This window comes from Brassica oleracea, chromosome C8 (assembly GCF_000695525.1).
Source record: "Brassica oleracea var. oleracea cultivar TO1000 chromosome C8, BOL, whole genome shotgun sequence".
In the NCBI taxonomy this organism is placed as follows: Eukaryota; Viridiplantae; Streptophyta; class Magnoliopsida; order Brassicales; family Brassicaceae; genus Brassica; species Brassica oleracea.
In genome coordinates, this window is record NC_027755.1 from 23,725,776 (window position 1) to 23,743,214 (window position 17,439).

Consider the following 17,439-nt stretch of genomic DNA (forward strand, 5'->3'; position numbering starts at 1 on the left):
TCGCCAAACGGGTCTGGAACTCAACGCGGAGTGCATCCTTGGCCTCCCCGACCTCACGGTTCGTCGATCCTTCACCACTTTCAATCTGACACTGAAGTCGACGTACCTCCGAGGACTTGGTCTTCCTGGCATTTTTCTCCTCAAGCAAAGAACTCGCCGTCTTCCTAAGGTCCCTCACGAGTTCCCCAATCTGAACCTTGAGCTTAGACACCTTTTCGGAATGAGAATCCTTGATAGCTTTCAGCATGGCTTCAGACTCATACAATTTTCCCAGCATCTCTGTCAGATCTCTTGCAAGACGACTAACCTCGGAACCACACTCGCTGATCATTCCATCGATCAGCGACACAAACTGCGAGATGAGATAACAATCAAAGATACAAAGAAAAACATGGCTAAACAGAATCCAACGCTCTAAGAATAAAAAGCCAAAGTGAAAAATGAACCTTTCTGCGGAATCCTGATGCCAGACTCAATCCTTCCAGCTGCGAAGATTCTCCGTCATTGCCCCTGGTGCATCTCCTCTTCCAGCCCTTTGGTTGAACAACCGGAGTAGCACTAGGAGCACGCAATTCCAGGAAAATCTCCTTTCTAGCTGGATGAGGACGCATCTACTCAGTGGCCTTTTCTTAGCCATCAACGAGTATCGGAGTCGTAGAAGATCCAGAAGGCTGAGCCGAAGAATCTGGCACGCACGAAACACCTGTTTCGACTTGCGCTCATGCGTCTTGCGGAACCTGAACCTCGGGTACATGAGTCGGAGTGATGACCAGAACGGAAGAGGACGGAAGCTCGGTGTCATCACGCACCGGTTCCTTCTTAGCTTTGCGGCAAGCTAGTTTCTCTCGGAAAGAAAGGAAGCCGGCGACACAAGCTGGCGCACCATCGGAGGGAACCAGTCCTGGAACTTGGGAGGTGGCCTCACCCATCTCTGCATCGGAACCTCTCTTGTCACTTTGGGATGAAGACATCTTGAAAGCTAAATTGAGGAGAGAAGCTAGAGAGAATTTGGAAAGAATGGAATGTGTGAAGGGAATGAAAGATGGGAGCTCACTACTTATAGAAGTATGAGTTTAGGATTTCGATTTATTATATATATATATTTCTTCGTCGATATTCTTCCGCGGAATTTTGAATGTAAACTCCGTCCAACTTACTTATCTTGCCTAACTCGCCAAACCGCACGCTAGAATCTCAGTGACAATCCACGATTCTAACGGGCTGGGGGGGCTAACTGTTGGGGTCAAAAACAGACACAACGAAGTTAACATCCAAATATCCGTAAAAATCAGCATGAACGTTTTTACGAAAAATAATCTTCGTAAAGAAATCTTTACGAAGAACTTTGCGGAGAAATCTTACACTAATCCCGGTTGATTCATCAAAACTAAACACCCATAGTCCAAGAACACGTTCATAAAACGTCAGAAAAGGATCCAAACAAGGTCTCCACGTAGAGACCGGTCCGCGAACAAGCCGGTCGCTACGTAGCGACCAACCACGCCACTCAGTTGGTCGTTACGTAGCGACCGACCCACGACCCACCAAGCCACTCGGTCGGTCGCTACGTAGCGACCGATCCAGCACGAGTCAAGTCGCTACGTAGCAACCGAACTGTCTCGGACATTGATCAACGGGTACGACCCAAATCCATGCATTCTCATATGTTCCTCAATGCTATCTCCCATGTACCGCAGCCATATCATTTCTCACATCATTCCAATCAAAGTTACCGTTGAAACTTTACGATAAAAACTGCGAGAACTTGTTTTTGTCGAAAAGAAAATCGTAACAAATGTTTCATGTCGAAGGACGGCCCAACGAGGTCTAAAACGCAACTACAAGCCCACTTACGATTCTTTAAGAATGAACCCATAGATGCTATGACGGTTTATGTTTTTATTTTATGAAAACAAATATAAAGATACGTCTCCGCAGAAAAAATGTTAAGTTTCCGCAGATAAACATGAAGATCGGAAAAAATGAAATATCTCCATTTTTCGCTTAAGACGGCTTAAGGTCAGGAAGGGAAAAGCTAAAACCGACCTTGGAGGAGTATATAAGGAGTCCTAGGCGAGAGACAGAAGGAGAGAATTTTTCCAGAGCAAACTTAGTACTTAAAGCAATTTTAGGCAACTTTTTGTTTTTGTTATTCGAGCTGCGACTCAATTAGGTTTTGCAGTTTTAGGGTTTTAGAACTAAGAATCTCACCGACAGCTTTCGTAGCCCAGACTCTTACCTTGTTGTAACGCTCAAACGCGAATTCGGAATAAGATCTATTTTGCTATCTTTTCGATTTCTTATTTTTCTCGTCTTTATTTCATGTTCTGATTGCTTGGCGTGTGGTTTAGCAGATATCCGAGACCTCTGGAAAATTAGGTTTTTCCTAAACTTTCTTATTTAAATGGAAATCGACAGTGCGAATTTCGGTTCCCACACCTTTCCTCCGGAAATCGTTCCTTTCTCAAATGAACCCAAACAAGATCACCTTCCCCAAAAACGACCTTGCTTCTTTTCTTATTTGCCTTTCTCTCGTAGATCTTTGTCTTGGCCGTGATGTTGGCATAGAATTTCTCATGCAACTTCCGAATGGACTCTGCCTTGTTTTCCCCATCTGTACTAACTCTTTCACTCAAAGGCAAAGGCAAAAGATCAAGTGGAGACATAAGGTTGAAACCATAAACAATTTCAAACGGTGAGAACTTAGTAGCAGAATGCACAGAATGATTGTATGCAAATTCAACATGTGGCAAACATTCTTCCCAAAGTCTAAGATTCTTATTAACCAAAGACCTAAGCAATGCAGACAAAGTTCGGTTCACAACCTCAGTTTGACCATCGGTCTGTGGGTGACAAGTGGTCGAGAATAAAAGTTTAGTTCCTAGCTTAGACCACAAGGTCTTCCAGAAATAGCTAAGGAACTTAGCATCTCGATCAGACACAATTGTTCTAGGCACGCCATGCAATCGGACAACATCTCTAAAGAATAGCTAAGGAACTTAGCATCTCGATCATACATCAGTTTTATGACAAGGTATGAAATGAGCCATTTTTGAAAACCTATCAACTACTACAAAGATAGAATCTCGTCCGGCCTTAGTTTTAGGCAATCCAAGCACGAAATCCATAGAAATATCTACCCAAGGATGAGATGGAATGGGTAAAGCTGAATACAAACCTTGGTTTTTCACTTTGGACTTGGCCTTCTTGCACACCACACATCGGTTGCATATCCTCTCCACATCTTTCATGAGACTCGACCAATAGAAGTGCTCATAAACCACCTTGTAGGTTTTCTTGATTCTGAAATGTCCCATCAAGCCTCCTCCGTGAGATACCTTGACAAACAACTCCCTCAAAGAACATTGGGGAACACAAAGACGGTTATCAAAGAATAAGAAATCAGAAACTTGATAATACTTCCCATAGGCACCCTTGGAACATTTTCTGAAAATTTCCTTGAAGTCTGGATCAGTTGCATACAAGGCTTTGATAAACTCGAAACCAAGAAACTTGGTTTCAAGAGTGGACAGAAGAACATACCTTCTGTACAAGGCATCAGCTACCACGTTTTCCTTACCTTGCTTGTACTTGATTACATAAGGAATTGTCTCAATGAACTCGACCCAACGTGCATGCCTTTTGTTCAACTTCTGCTGGCCCTTAAGTTGTTTCAAAGACTGGTGATCCGTATGAATTTCGAACTCCTTAGGCCAAAGGTAGTGCTGCCACGTCTGAAGGGCCCGGACCAAAGCATACAGTTACTGGTCATAAGTGGGATAGTTGAGTGTGGCTCCTCCAAGATTATCACTGAAGTAAGCAATGGGTTTCCTATCCTGTATCAAGACAGCACCAATTCCTACACCCGAGGTATCACATTCGATTTCGAAAGTCTTACAAAAATCAGGAAGAACAAGTAATGGGGCTTGAGTCACCTTCCCTTTGAGGATCTGGAACGCCTCTTCTTGGGCTTGTTCCCACTTGAATCCAATGTTCTTCTAGATCACTTCGGTGAGAGGGGCGGCTATAGAGCTGAAGTTCTGGACAAACCTTCGATAGAACCCGGCCAGGCCGTGAAAGCTTCTCACCTCGCCCACGTCAACGACCTGGGCCAGTCTCGGATGGCCTTGATCTTTTCCTCGTGTACCCTGAGTCCATCTGCACCAACAACAAAGCCTAAGAAGACCACGTGATCTGTTCCAAAAGAACACTTACCAAGATTAGCAAACAAACGACTTCAAGAACATATTTCAAATGTAATTTATGATCATCAAGGTTCTTGCTGTAAATGAGAATATCCTCAAAGTAGACAACAACAAAATGGCCAATAAAGGACTGCAAGATATGATTCATCAAACGCATGAATGTACTAGGTGCATTGGTAAGGCCAAATGGCATGACAAGCCATTCATACAATCCTAGTTTAGTTTTGAATGCAGTTTTCCATTCATCACCTTCTTTCATTCAAATTTGGTGATAACCATTTTTCAAATCAATTTTAGAAAACACAGAAGAACCATGCAACTCATCAAGCATGTCATCAAGCCTAGGGATGGGATGCCTATACTTTACCGTAATGTTGTTGATGGCTCGACAGTCCACGCACATGCGCCAAGAACCATCCTTTTGGGCACAAAGAGGACAGGAACGGCACAAGGGCTGAGGCTCTCTCTAATGTATCCCTTCTCAAGAAGCTCTCCAATCTGTCTCTGAAGTTCCTTTGTCTCCACAGGATTGGTTCGGTAAGCTGGCCAGTTTGGAAGAGACGCACCTGGGACGAAGTCAATCTGGTGTTCAATGCCTCGGACTGGTGGCAATCCCTTAGGATTCTCATCTGGAAACACATCAGAGTATTCCTGCAAAACATCTTTCAGATCACTCGGAATTTCCGGTGCAATGTTAGAAGAGGAAGCCATTAGAGTTTCTTTGTAAACAAGCAAAAGAAACGGCTGTTGTGAGCATAAGGATTTATTTACCTGACTTCCTTTGATAAAGAAGTTTGAGTTCCTAGGAGATACCTCAGGTTCGGATGGTTTGGGCTCTTTGTCTCGGCTCTTCTTCAGCTGGAGCTAATCTTGGTGGACTTCGGCCGGTGAGAGAGGAACCAAGGTGATTTTCTTTCCCTTATGATCAAAAGAGTGTCAGTTGGTGTAACCGTCATGTATTGTCTTCTTGTTAAACTGCCATGGTCGTCCTAGCAGGATATGGCATGCGTCCATGGGAAGGACGTTGCAAAGGACTTCGTCCTCATATCGTCCAATAGTGAGAGGGACCGCGGCCTGTTCCCGTACATACTGTTCTCCAGTTTCGTTCAACCATTCCAATCTGAAATGTCAAAGAAGTGGTTTGGTTACGAGTCCAAGCTTCCTGACAAGAGAATCACTAGCAACATTAGTGCAACTTCCACCATCAATAATCAAAGAACAAACTTTTTTCTGAAACTAAACATCGAGAATGAAAAAGATTCTCCCTTTGTTCTCGTTCATTGGTTTTGGGTTGAACACTCAATGTTCTTCTGGTAACAAGAAGTGGACCATGAGCTGGATAGTCGAGCTGTCCGTCCTCATCATCATAGATCGGCTCAAGTGTCTCATCAAAGGCCGGGTCTAGGTCGGTGTCCGAGTGTTCTTCAAAGATCGGACCAAGGCCTTCGTCCATGGTTCTCCTGGCGACTAGAAGTGGCCCTTAGTGTGGGTAGTCGAAGGATTCTACTTCCTCATCAAAGATAGGACCGTGGTCGTCCTTGTCCTCTAGATCGTCCTTATCGTCCTCGGACTCAACTTCGCCATTTTCCAAGAGGATCATCACTTTCTGTTTTGGACACTTGCTGGTGTAGTGGCCAATGCCTTGACATCTATAGCACCGAATGTCTCTTGCTCGATTGTTAGTCTCAACTGCTTTGCCTTTGTCAACACGAGTCGGGGCATTAGTCTTAAAAGAAGTATTTTTTTTGTGATTGGAGACTTACCTTTGTCTTGATAACTAGGTTTGGGAGGAAAGGCCGGTTTAGAGTAGTTCTTTCTTTTGGCTTGCTGCTCGATCAGAATGGCTTTGTGTAGCATTTGTTCCATACTAGCATACTCCTGAAGCTTCATTCGATCTTGAATGTCTCGGTTGAGACCTGAAAGGAATCTGGCCATGGTGGCGTCTAAGGGCTCGTCCACATCCGCCTTGAGCATCAAGACCTCCATCTCTTGGTGATAGTCCTCCACGGATTTTGTTCCTTGAAGTAGACGTTTGAGTCATTGGTGGAGTTCCCAGTGGTAATGTTCTATAACAAACCGTCTCCTCATCAAGGCCGAGAGCTCGTCCCAAGTAGAGATTGGTGGCCCGCCATTCCTTCTCCTGTGAGTCACAACTTGATCATACCAGTTAATAGCATAGCCAACAAACTCAGTTGCGGCCAATTTAACCTTTTTCATTTCAGAAAAATTTTGACAATCAAAAAGAAGTTCAATTTTTCTTTCCCATTCAAGGAAAGCATCTGAATTGTTTTTACCATCAAAAGTTGGGATCTTAAGTTTCACTCCACCTAAACCCTCATCAGTTCGTTCAGTTCTAGCAAAAGGATTGACATCACCTTGATCACTATTTTGGGTACCTCTCCTAGGACGGTTGATGGAACGATCGTCTTCGTTCTCTTCCTCTCCGACTTCTTCATTCGGCTGTCCGTTCCTCCGTGCGCGATCTTGCCTGGTTCTAGTTCGGGCCGGTTGGCTACTTTGGATCTCATCAAGTCTGAGATGGATCTGTTCCAAACCTGCATTCATAAGGTTAGCCATAGAATCATTGAGAGCTCTCATTTGCAAGTTAGATAAACCAGCATAAGAATTCCCGGTTTGGTTCCTATCTTCTTCACTCTCCATAGTTCCTGAAAAGCTTAACACAAAAGATTAGTACACAAAATTCTTCACACACTCATGTGTTTGATCTCGCCCACTCTTAGTGTTTCTCTCGGAATTTGGATGGTCACTCAATAAGTTGTCTCTCAAAGTTCTAAGAGAACAAGACTAGTAACAAGTTGGGATCTCCAAGAAAACGGGGGTAGTTTAAGACAGAAAGATAAGAACTTTGGTTTTGAAATCCGTTTTAACCACTCTAAGGCTGGATTTCTCTTCAGCCAGCAGGATTTCTCTTCCACCACCTAGCCACTTATCGAACTTTTTGATTTTTTTTTCTCTTTTTTTTTTATATATATAAATCTCATTTTTTTTTAATCTAATGGATGGTAAAGAGATGGCCCGGATTTGAGATCGAAAGAAGAAGATGAACAGATTTAGAAAATGGAAGATGAGAAGATGAAACGATGAGAAAGTGAAAAGATGATACCGGGTGAGTGGCTCTGATACCACTTTGATACGTCCTAGATTCGGACAGGATCACTCAACGGGATTTTGGATATGAATTCGCCAAAGATGAGAGAACTGGGTGGTTTGAAAGGCGACACAAAAGGTTGCGGAAAGACCTTATGATACTACCGGCTTCGATTGTGGTTTGGAATGTTACGTTCAAGACCAACAAAGGAAGATTTGTTTATTTGGAGAATCACTCGACAAGAAACAAGATTGTTCTAAGCGAAGAACAAATAGATAAACTCATAAACTTTGAAAGAAAATCGATTTATTGATTATGAGAAAGAGTTTACATATTTATACTACTTTTGGTCAAAGAAAGACATTAATAAAACAGTTAGGAAATAAAAAGTTGACTGAGAATGTTGAAAGGCAGTCAAATAAACTCTTCAGATTAGATCTGGTCAAAGTGACTCTTCGGCTGATGCCCAGATTCATCCGGCCAAGTTGGAGTGGTCGCGGTAAGGAGCTGGACGAACGCGGGACGGTCTGGACAGTCCGCCGGGTGATCAAGCAGTGTACTGATGCGGCCTAAGTCTTCAGAAAGCTGGATGATTCGTGCCTTAGAGAAATCTGAATGATAGAAATCTTAGAGAGTGTCGGACATGAGAGATAGTCCATCGGTTTGGTCTTTAGGACACTTGGTTCGTGCCAAACGGACCAAGAGAGAGAAATCTCGATCATTTTGGGAAACCTCACGATCCAAGTCAAGTCTGGCTCGGCTGTTGGCTTTGGCTTGTCGAGATGGCTGGGAAGAATGCGTACCGGCTCGGTCAGTTCGGATGTCTGGACGCGGGTCTGGTCTAAGCTCCATCCCGGATGTAAGCGGGTCGAGGCGGTACACGGCACGATCGTCCTGGTTGGCACGGCTAGGTAGACGAACCTCGGCTGAGTTGTTCTGATCGGCCTGATCTCCAATCAGGTCCGGTTCCATGTACTGATCCACGGACTAAGGCGCATCAAAAACTCTATAGTCGGATTCACATAGGTGAAGGCTTCTCTCATCTTCTCATACTCGACTATAGAGTAAGGAAGATTGTGCTGAATAATAGCCACATCAATCATCTCACGGAACACTTCCATATCCAGCTTTTTAGGAGCACTTCTAGGAGTACTTCTAGGAGTACTTCCAGGAGTGTTTGAGCAAGTCTTCATATGGTGATTCATGGTATTAGTTCCATTTTGACGCAGATTCAAGCAATAATACTTCTGACAGTATTTGCAAGTGACATCAGTTTTACCATCAGAATGTTTCTTTCCTGTAGTGAAATTGTTCCATCACTTAGCACGACGTCTACTTGAACCAGTACTACTGATACCTCTTTTTGAAGAACCATTTTCTTGAGGCATTGGATCATCCTCATGGACCTCATCATTGTCTTCATGTTCCATGTCTTCAAGATAATAGCTATCTTCATCAACCAGGTTTGGAGTATCAAAATCCATTGTCCTGTAACAATAAAGGAACTGAAATCGTGATCTTCTCAGTTCCTTTATATAGGCAATAACACAACAGAAGCTTAAGCTTGCTTTATTCGCTACTAACGTTCTCTACACAATCACAACCATCATGTTCTCTACTAAAGTTCTCTACATAATCACAACCATCATGTTCTCTACTAAAGTTCTCTAGAGCCGAGACGAGAGAGAGATGAAGGAGAAATCGAAACGAAATCACGAGCCGAGACAAAGATCGATGAACCCACAAACACAGATCGAGCTATGGAGGAGAAAAGCTCAGAATCGCGAACCGAGACGAAGGAGAATCACCTTTCTTTTTTCCGCAAAATAAAAAACCCTAATTCTGTTAATAGGTTGGGTCGTCCAGAGCCCATTGGCAGGACCAAATTGTCCATGGGTGAAAGCGGTTTTAAGCCCAATTAAACCATATGTTATTTGGTCGCAACTATGGACCGTCCATCACAGTTTAGACTAGTCAAGCCCATGGGCGGCCACCATTTGACAGCTCTACTTACGGATAGCTTTGGTTGCGTCCATATGATGTCAACGAATTTGTTAGTGAACCCGATGGACCACGTTGCCTTCGTTTTCATTTAAAGCTTTAGTTACGGATAGCCTACGCCTTCTATGGATAGTATTCTCTTTTCTTTGGGTCAACATTAAGGTTTTATGTTTGTACGCTGCAACCGGGGAAACTGAGATTAATAAAGAAAACTTCATAAAAGAATAAGAAAAAAAATCCAGAAAAGACAAAGACGAAGCCTTATATATATTAAGTGACCAAAACAAAACTTGGATACAATCTCTAACCAAGTTGGTGCATGGCTTTTGTTTTCGAAATTCAAGACTCGAGCGTCCCACAGTTATCCCAGTTAAGGAGGAGGAAAAGTATTTAATGCGATAAATTGCTAGAAGATCGAGAGGGCTTAGTGTGTCTAATATAACTGAAGCTGACTGACCCTAAACGTCCAATTTCGAGAACTCCTAGTTTTTTGCCAATCGAATTAGAGAAAGCATGAAATAGTAAGCTCAATGTACTTTTTTGCCTACCAGATCTTAACATGGGCTTATTTTGTAAGTTTTCTAATGGTTTTCTTACCAATTCGGCCTTGTTTTCAAATACGTCAATTCTAGGTTCATTAAATTTTTATATTATTTTATGTTAAAATTTTAAGTTATATTGTTTTTGTTTTTTTTTTTTTGCTAAAAACCACATATAGCTATTATGATATGCGAAAATTATATATATTTTATGATCGTCGAGAATTATAATTATTATTATCGTCCAGCTGTTGGATATCATTTTTGTCTTATCGAAATTTTTAGAAGTGGAGTTTATGTTTCCTGTTACAAGGTGTACAGAACAATAAGAAGTTTTTGAGTTTATCGTTTTTAAGTTTCTTTTCAGGCAGTTTGATGGAAGTTTTTCCAGTATATTGCTAGATTGTGTCTAATTTTTTTAGTCTGATTTTCTAGACTAAACGGAAGAGCATGGACACTACAAGAAAACATGAGAGTAACGACTACCATTTACGACTACAAATGTGTAGTCTGTATATTAACTTCGACGTTACGTCTAACTTACGACTATGTTAAAGTCCGTCGTAACTTAGACGTAATTTTGCTACTAAAAGATTTAGTTGTAAATTGATCGTAAACTAACTTCGCATTTACGACCACACTTTCAGGTAGTCGTAATGTGGTCGAAAATGTACAACTAAATTAAATCGACCAGCTACCATCTGATTAACGACCAATTTACGAGAAACGTAGTTGGTGAGCAACAATGAACTATGGAGTATGTGTGAAAGGTGAAACTGATTTCTATGGAATCTTACAAGAGATCATCGAAGTGGAGTTCCCCGGCCTGGTGAAGATGAAATACGTTCTCTTCAAATGGGACTGGTTTGACCCTACCGTCAATAGTGGTGTTCGGTATAGCAAGTTTGGAGTTGTTGATATAAATGCTACACGGAGGTACAACAAATTTGAACCATACATATTGCATACCCGAGGATCAGACAATCTGGAATATCTTGGTTAGCCGCTATAAAAGTTACACCTCGGGGCCGGGTCTTGACTGATGAACAACCGCCTTTACAAGAAGATGCCGTAAACGAAGTAGAAGTACCTGAGCAAGCTACAAATGATATCTTAATTTGAACCCTACATATTGCATATCCGAGGATCAGACAATCTGGAATATCTTGGTTAGCCGCTATAAAAGTTACACCTCGGGGCCGAGTCTTGACTGATGAACAACCGCCTTTACAAGAAGATGCCGTAAACGAAGTAGAAGTACCTGAGCAAGCTACAAATGATATCTTAATTGTTGATCCACACAACCAGGGATATGAAGAACTCCCAGACGATGCAACAGACGAAGCCAACGAAGATGAATTTGAAGAAAATGATGAAGTGGATGATGTTTCTGATGACGAGTTTGATTATGACGTGATTATGTTACAGTGTTTGTGTTTTATTATATTATTAAACTCCTTGTATTGCATTACAAATAATATATAACTTATTATCATGTTTGCTCAATTATATATGAACTTAGTTTAAAAAAAAATCTTTGTAATTTGGGGTTTAGAAGTGTATAAAACTTATGATGTTTGGGGTTTGGGGTTTCGGTTTTAGGGTATAAACACAAAACGAAGCTAATTAGTCATAAAGTACGACTCAGTTAAGACTAATCTAAAATGAGAATAAACATATTCGAAGCTAATTAGTCGTTAATTTACATCTAACGTACGACTAAACTGGTAGAATAGTCCCTTATTGGTCCCGAATGGAATAAAGTAGTCGAAGCTAATTGGTCGTCTTTTTGGTCCCTACTTAGTCGTAACATACGACTCAGTTACGACTAAACTGCTTGAATGGTCCCTAAATGGTCGTAATATCTTTCGAAATTTCCTATAAATACTCATCAGTTTGCTTCTCAAATCAGAGAAAATTTTTTAGAAATATTTGAAAAAAAAGAGAAGAAAGATACTGGGATCACAAGTGGGAGGAGAATTACAACGGTAGTCCCTAATTGGTCGTAAAGGACTTCGTCCCACAGTGGTCGTAATTTTAATTATTCTTTACCACTATTAGTCCTTAACTGGTCGTAAATAAAAAAATTATTTAGTCCCTAATTGGTCGTAATATTATTTGGTCCCCCATTGGTCGTAAATTTACGTCTCCTTTACGACCGCTAGTCTCTCATTGGTCGTTATATTACAACCCATTTACGACTAACACCAAAAATCTATATATACTCGGACCTCGCGAAGCCATTTGGTTGCTCATTCCCTTCTCTCTAACAACGACTTTCCTTCTCTCTCTAGGTAAGTTTTTTTTTTTTTTAGTTTTAGGTGGTTAGTTAGGTGATTAGATTATGTTTGGAATTAGTTTAGGATGGAAGTAGATTAGGATGAAGTTAGATTATGATGGAATTTGAATAGGTTTAGATTATTTTTATATAAAAATTTTGAATTGTTTATAACCATCTATTTTTTTTTTCTTTTTCAGATTGACGATATTGTTATTGCTGGCGGTAGACAAAATAAACCTTAATGCTTAGTTTTTTCGGTTTTAATTAATTTTTATTTTGAATGTTTTATACTATGGATATTAATATGTTTACTGATGTTAGATATTTTCTTAATTTTATCAAATTTAAAAAAATTAAATCAAACTAAATTTAAATATTTGATTTTAATTAATATATAAAATTCGTAAATAAATACAAAATTCGAAAATAAATAAATAAAGTTGGTCAAATTTACGGCCAATGAACATCTAAAGTCGATGTAAAGTGGTCGTTACCTTACGACTAATAAACATCGACATAGAGGTAAATTGGTCGTAAGGTTACGACCAGTGTACGACTAATATATGAGACGTAAATGTATGTCACCTTTACGACTAATGTATTTACGATTAACTTACGACTAACAGTTTGAGTCGTAAAGTTACGTTTGATTTACGACTAATATGTCTAGTCGTAATATTACGACCAATGTGCCTCTAATAATTAACTACGATCACCTTCTAACGACCAATCGATTTTCGAAGTTAATCGGTCGTGATGCCCATATTACGACCAACTAACTACTAATATTGTAGTCGTTAAGGTCATGTTTTCTTGTAGTGGGATAACGTGCGAAAGCATTAACAAGACTAGGATATTTGAGATTAACTTTAGATATGAAAATACAAATATGAGAAAGGGAAGGACGTAAGAAAAATGAACTAAACAAAAAATATATGTTTGGACCTCTACGGATCGGAAGTATTTACTTCGAGTGCTATAGTTCAGTTGCATGATTGATGATTTACAATAAACCAAAGAAAGGTATAAAAATGTGATATATTTGCAAGAATGTTATTGCAAAAGAGATTCTGCATGTGATCTATCAATACTTTGGTTGATGAATATCTCACCACTTCATTCTTTCAACGTTATTGCGAATGATCGTTTGTTTATATAATGTTAGGAAGTTTTGTTTTGAGAAAGTTGTTCTTCTTGATTTTTTTAATTTGTTAGATGTCACTATATATCACATTACATAGACATCATTTTTACGTAGGAAACATAAACTCCACTTTTACTCGTCCTGGAGATCTTTTAGATGATCATATTATCCACAATTTAGCTTACGTGACAGCTTCAAAATCAATTGAAAATACATTATCTTAAAGGGTATACTATCTTTAAAATTTGTAACCTTAAATTTGAAAACAATTTTTAAATGATCCAAACCGAACCAAACCCTCAAGTTTCATTAAGTGGCAACAGACTTTTATACCCTTGTATATATTATTGACAATTGTTTTTATATATTTGATCATTTTTTTATATATATATACAATGGCTTTTGTTATTATTATATAATTTCTTTCCGATTGACCGGATCAATTTTTATTAGAAATTGTAAAACTAAACTATAGTTAATATATCATGGGTTGATCGGATTGAACATTAAACAAATTATGACACAAAAACCTTAGTTTTTTTCCACCGAACACATTCTTGAAAAAAGTGAACAGTGTTGTTTCCACAGTTGAATTATTTTGACTTTTATCTTTCATATGATTTTGAAAGGCTTCAGATCAATCATCGAATTGATACATGTCATTTAATGCTTTTAGTCGTATTCTTAAGCAAAACTTACTTTTTTGTAATTTAAAGTCGTTTTAAAAATTTCAAAATATATCATATAAGAAAAAATCTAACATATAAGAAAAAATATAACATAAAAAATGTAAGTTTTCTTTATGCATAGCACTAAAACCATTAAAATGACATGAATCAATTCGATGGTTGATCTGAAACCTTTCAAAACCATATGGAAGATAAAAGTCAAAATAATTCAACTGTGAAAACAATACTGTTCACTTTTTCAAGAATGTGTTTTGTGGAAAAAAATTAAGGTTTTTGTGTCATAATTTGTTTAATGTTCAATCCGGTCAACCCATGATATATTAATTATAGTTTAATTTTACAATTTTTAATAAAAATTGATCCGGTCCATCGGAAAAAAATTATATAATAACAACAAAATACAATTATATATATATAAATAAAATGATCAAACATATAAAAAAAATTGTCGATAATATATACAAGGGTATAAAAATCTTTTACCACTTATGAAATTTGAGGGCCTGGTTCGGTTTGGATCATTTAAAAATTGCTTTTAAAAAGGGTTTGGTTCGGTTTGGGTCATTGAAAGTACTAATTGCAAGGTAGCTATCAATAAATGAGCACATAGCTGCCTTACAATTACATTACAATTGTTTTTCTTTTAAAAAAGCTCAATAAAAAAAGGTTACGTTTCATGAAGTGTTCTAAGTTCTTCTTCTGCTGTGTTTTATGTTGATTCCAGGCTACCGATTTGGTTTTCCGAACCAGTAGGATTTTTATCATAGTTCCGTTTTTTTTGTGAAAAAAAAAAGGTTACGCTGAGACGCATAAACATATACTAATATCCATAATGCAAAAGGTATATACAGTACCGTGGTCCATAGAACTTCATTTGGATTCAGCTAAACATTTAAGCGTTTCGTAGTCATCCAATAAATATGTAAACTTGTTCGAATTGTTTACTGAATATTAGATGACCTTAATTCAGTATATATAAATATAATTTATATATTTTAATTTATATGTAAACATGCAGAGTGATTATTAATTTTCAAAAATATGGTACATTCCCTTTAACCTCTTGTCTTGTTAAATAATATCCTAACTAGAGTGCACGGACGTTTGTTTTGATAGAATAGATATATGAAAATTTTCATAACAAAAAAATATAATGGTTGCACAAACATGTATTTGTATATGAAATTGTTCAATTTGCAATATATACCATTCATGATAGCTTTGATGGTTTTTAATTTTTTGTAATTTGTTGATTACTCGTATTATGGTTTGATATTAAGCCAATCAAAATGATATATTATATAATATACATCAATTAATAATTTTAACCACATGAACTATTTTGATATATACTCCACTTGTTTCATATTATAAGTAGTTTTAGACAAATTTGTTTGCTTTAAAATATAAGTAGTTTTCATATTTTTAGGTAACTTCTATTTTTATTGGGTTAAGTATGGCCAATCAAACTATATAGACTTATTTATTATTGGTTCAAAAATATCTAATTATATATAAAATTATTTTTTTAATTATAATTTTATTTATGCGTTTATGTAAAACTACTTATATTATGAAATTGACGGAGTATATATATAAATTAAAACACCATTATTTTTTGTATATATTAGTAAATCTATCTTTCCAAAATAAAGTATTTTATGTCAACAACTAAGATAGTGAGTACCATATAATCCTTCAAAGAGTACAAAAATAATTATGATATATATTTTTTTAATGAAAATTTTAGTTTTGTACATAGTTTACAAACTTTAAACATTTGTACATATGTTATGTTTAAATTTTAATCCATGGTTTGTTTTGGTTATTTTTCCTAATGAACAAAAATTGGATCTTAAGGAAAATATTAACCTGTATTATGCAAAATTTGTTTAATTCAAATAATTCTGAAGTAGCTGAGAAACAATTTATATAAAAGAAATTGAAGACTATTTTGGAATTAGATATGTTAATCGTGTTTTCAATAAAAATAATAATTTTCAATATAAATCTAAAAAATCAATTTACAATTATTTTAGGTTTTAATCCCTATTATAAAACATTTATTTATTTTTATAATTCTTTTTGTTAAATATAATGTAAACTTGGACACAAAAAGGTAGATTGTAAACGTCAAGATATTGAAGTTTTGTCCTTTAATAATCATAACTATTTTTATTCTTTAATAATCATTAAAAAGGAAGTTAGTGTATATTATTATTCATTTGGTAAAATTTACTACTTAAGATCTTTCAATATTTTGACACTTACAAATTATGCATATTTAGAAGATCCTAAATATATGGATTTTTAGTTTTAATACATTAATTAAATTTAAAATTTGTTGTACATTCGATTTAGGAAATATTTTATCAAATTAGAAAAATACAAAAAAACTTAAAATTAGGTTTATTAATTACTTCATTGACTTGTAAATAAATGATAGTTTTAACGGTGAATTCATATTTGTAATTCTATTTTAATAAAATAGATTCATATTTGTACTTTTCTTTTGATAAAATAAATGGTTTCTTCGATTTCGTTATATATCTCACAATCTCCTTAGACACACTAGGGACAATAAAAAAGATCAAAAAAACGATAGAAAGAAATAATTACAATAAGTGTTATAAAAAGAACTGGAATTTAATTGTATCGCGGGAATTTAAATAAGGGCAAGATTTATATCCGTAGAATCTTTAACATTGATAGAAAGAGTTTATTATAGAGAGAAGAGAAGGTTGAGGGATGCGATTTACAATGAACGAAACGTTCGTATATATAGAAAGAAATTTACTGTGCAAATAGTGCAGCGGGCCCCACATCCTTTTATATTTTCAACATATACGGCTGCTTTATTTGACTTTTATAACACTCTCCCTTGGGGACCGGTGTCACTATCCATTCTCGCTTAACGTCTTTGTTGCCTCGTTAAAAACCTTTCCAGGAAAACCCTATGGGAAAAACCATAGTAAGGTAAAAAGAGTACAACTACGTAAGCTCCCCCTCGAATGAGCAGTCATAGATCCTTCTGATGACGCATTCCAATGTTGTGGATGTGTTTTCTGAATACCGAGGTAGGGAGTGACTTTGTGAAGAGGTCGGCTGCATTGTCGCATGATCGAACATATCTTACTTCGATCTCTTTATTCTTCTCGAGCTCTTGGGTGTATGAGAAGAACTTCGGATGTATATGTTTGGTTCTATCGCTTTTGATATATCCGTTCTTTGTTTGAGCAACACATGCTGCATTATCTTCATATAGAATAGTTGGCTCCGTATTTTCGTCAATCCCGCTGCTTGAACAGATGTGTCGGCTTATTGATCTTAGCCATACACATTCTCTACTTGCTTCATGGAGTGCAATGATCTCGGCGTGATTTGAAGAAGTAGCAACAAGTGTTTGCTTCTGAGAACGCCAAGATATGGCGGTGCCTCCAATTGTAAAAAAATATCCTGTCTGGGATTGAG

At 37.4% G+C, this 17,439-nt stretch overlaps 1 protein-coding gene across 2 annotated transcripts; it reads right to left on the bottom strand.

Moving 5' to 3' along the window:
- Nucleotides 1-4,989: 4,989 nt before the first annotated feature.
- On the bottom strand, nt 4,990-9,123 carry LOC106307241. Of its 2 annotated transcripts, XM_013744141.1 has the most exons (3): nt 9,059-9,123; nt 8,672-8,802; nt 4,990-6,760 (listed from the first exon to the last, which is right to left on the bottom strand). In XM_013744141.1, exons 2-3 carry the CDS (start codon nt 8,796-8,798, stop codon nt 6,243-6,245), a joined length of 645 nt encoding a protein of 214 aa, XP_013599595.1. In that variant the 5' UTR covers nt 8,799-8,802; nt 9,059-9,123; the 3' UTR covers nt 4,990-6,242. The 2 variants fall into 2 exon arrangements, with proteins under 2 accessions (XP_013599595.1, XP_013599594.1); XM_013744140.1 differs by lacking the exon at nt 9,059-9,123 and having other exon boundaries at nt 8,672-9,049.
- Between the last annotated feature and the right edge of the window lie 8,316 nt (nt 9,124-17,439).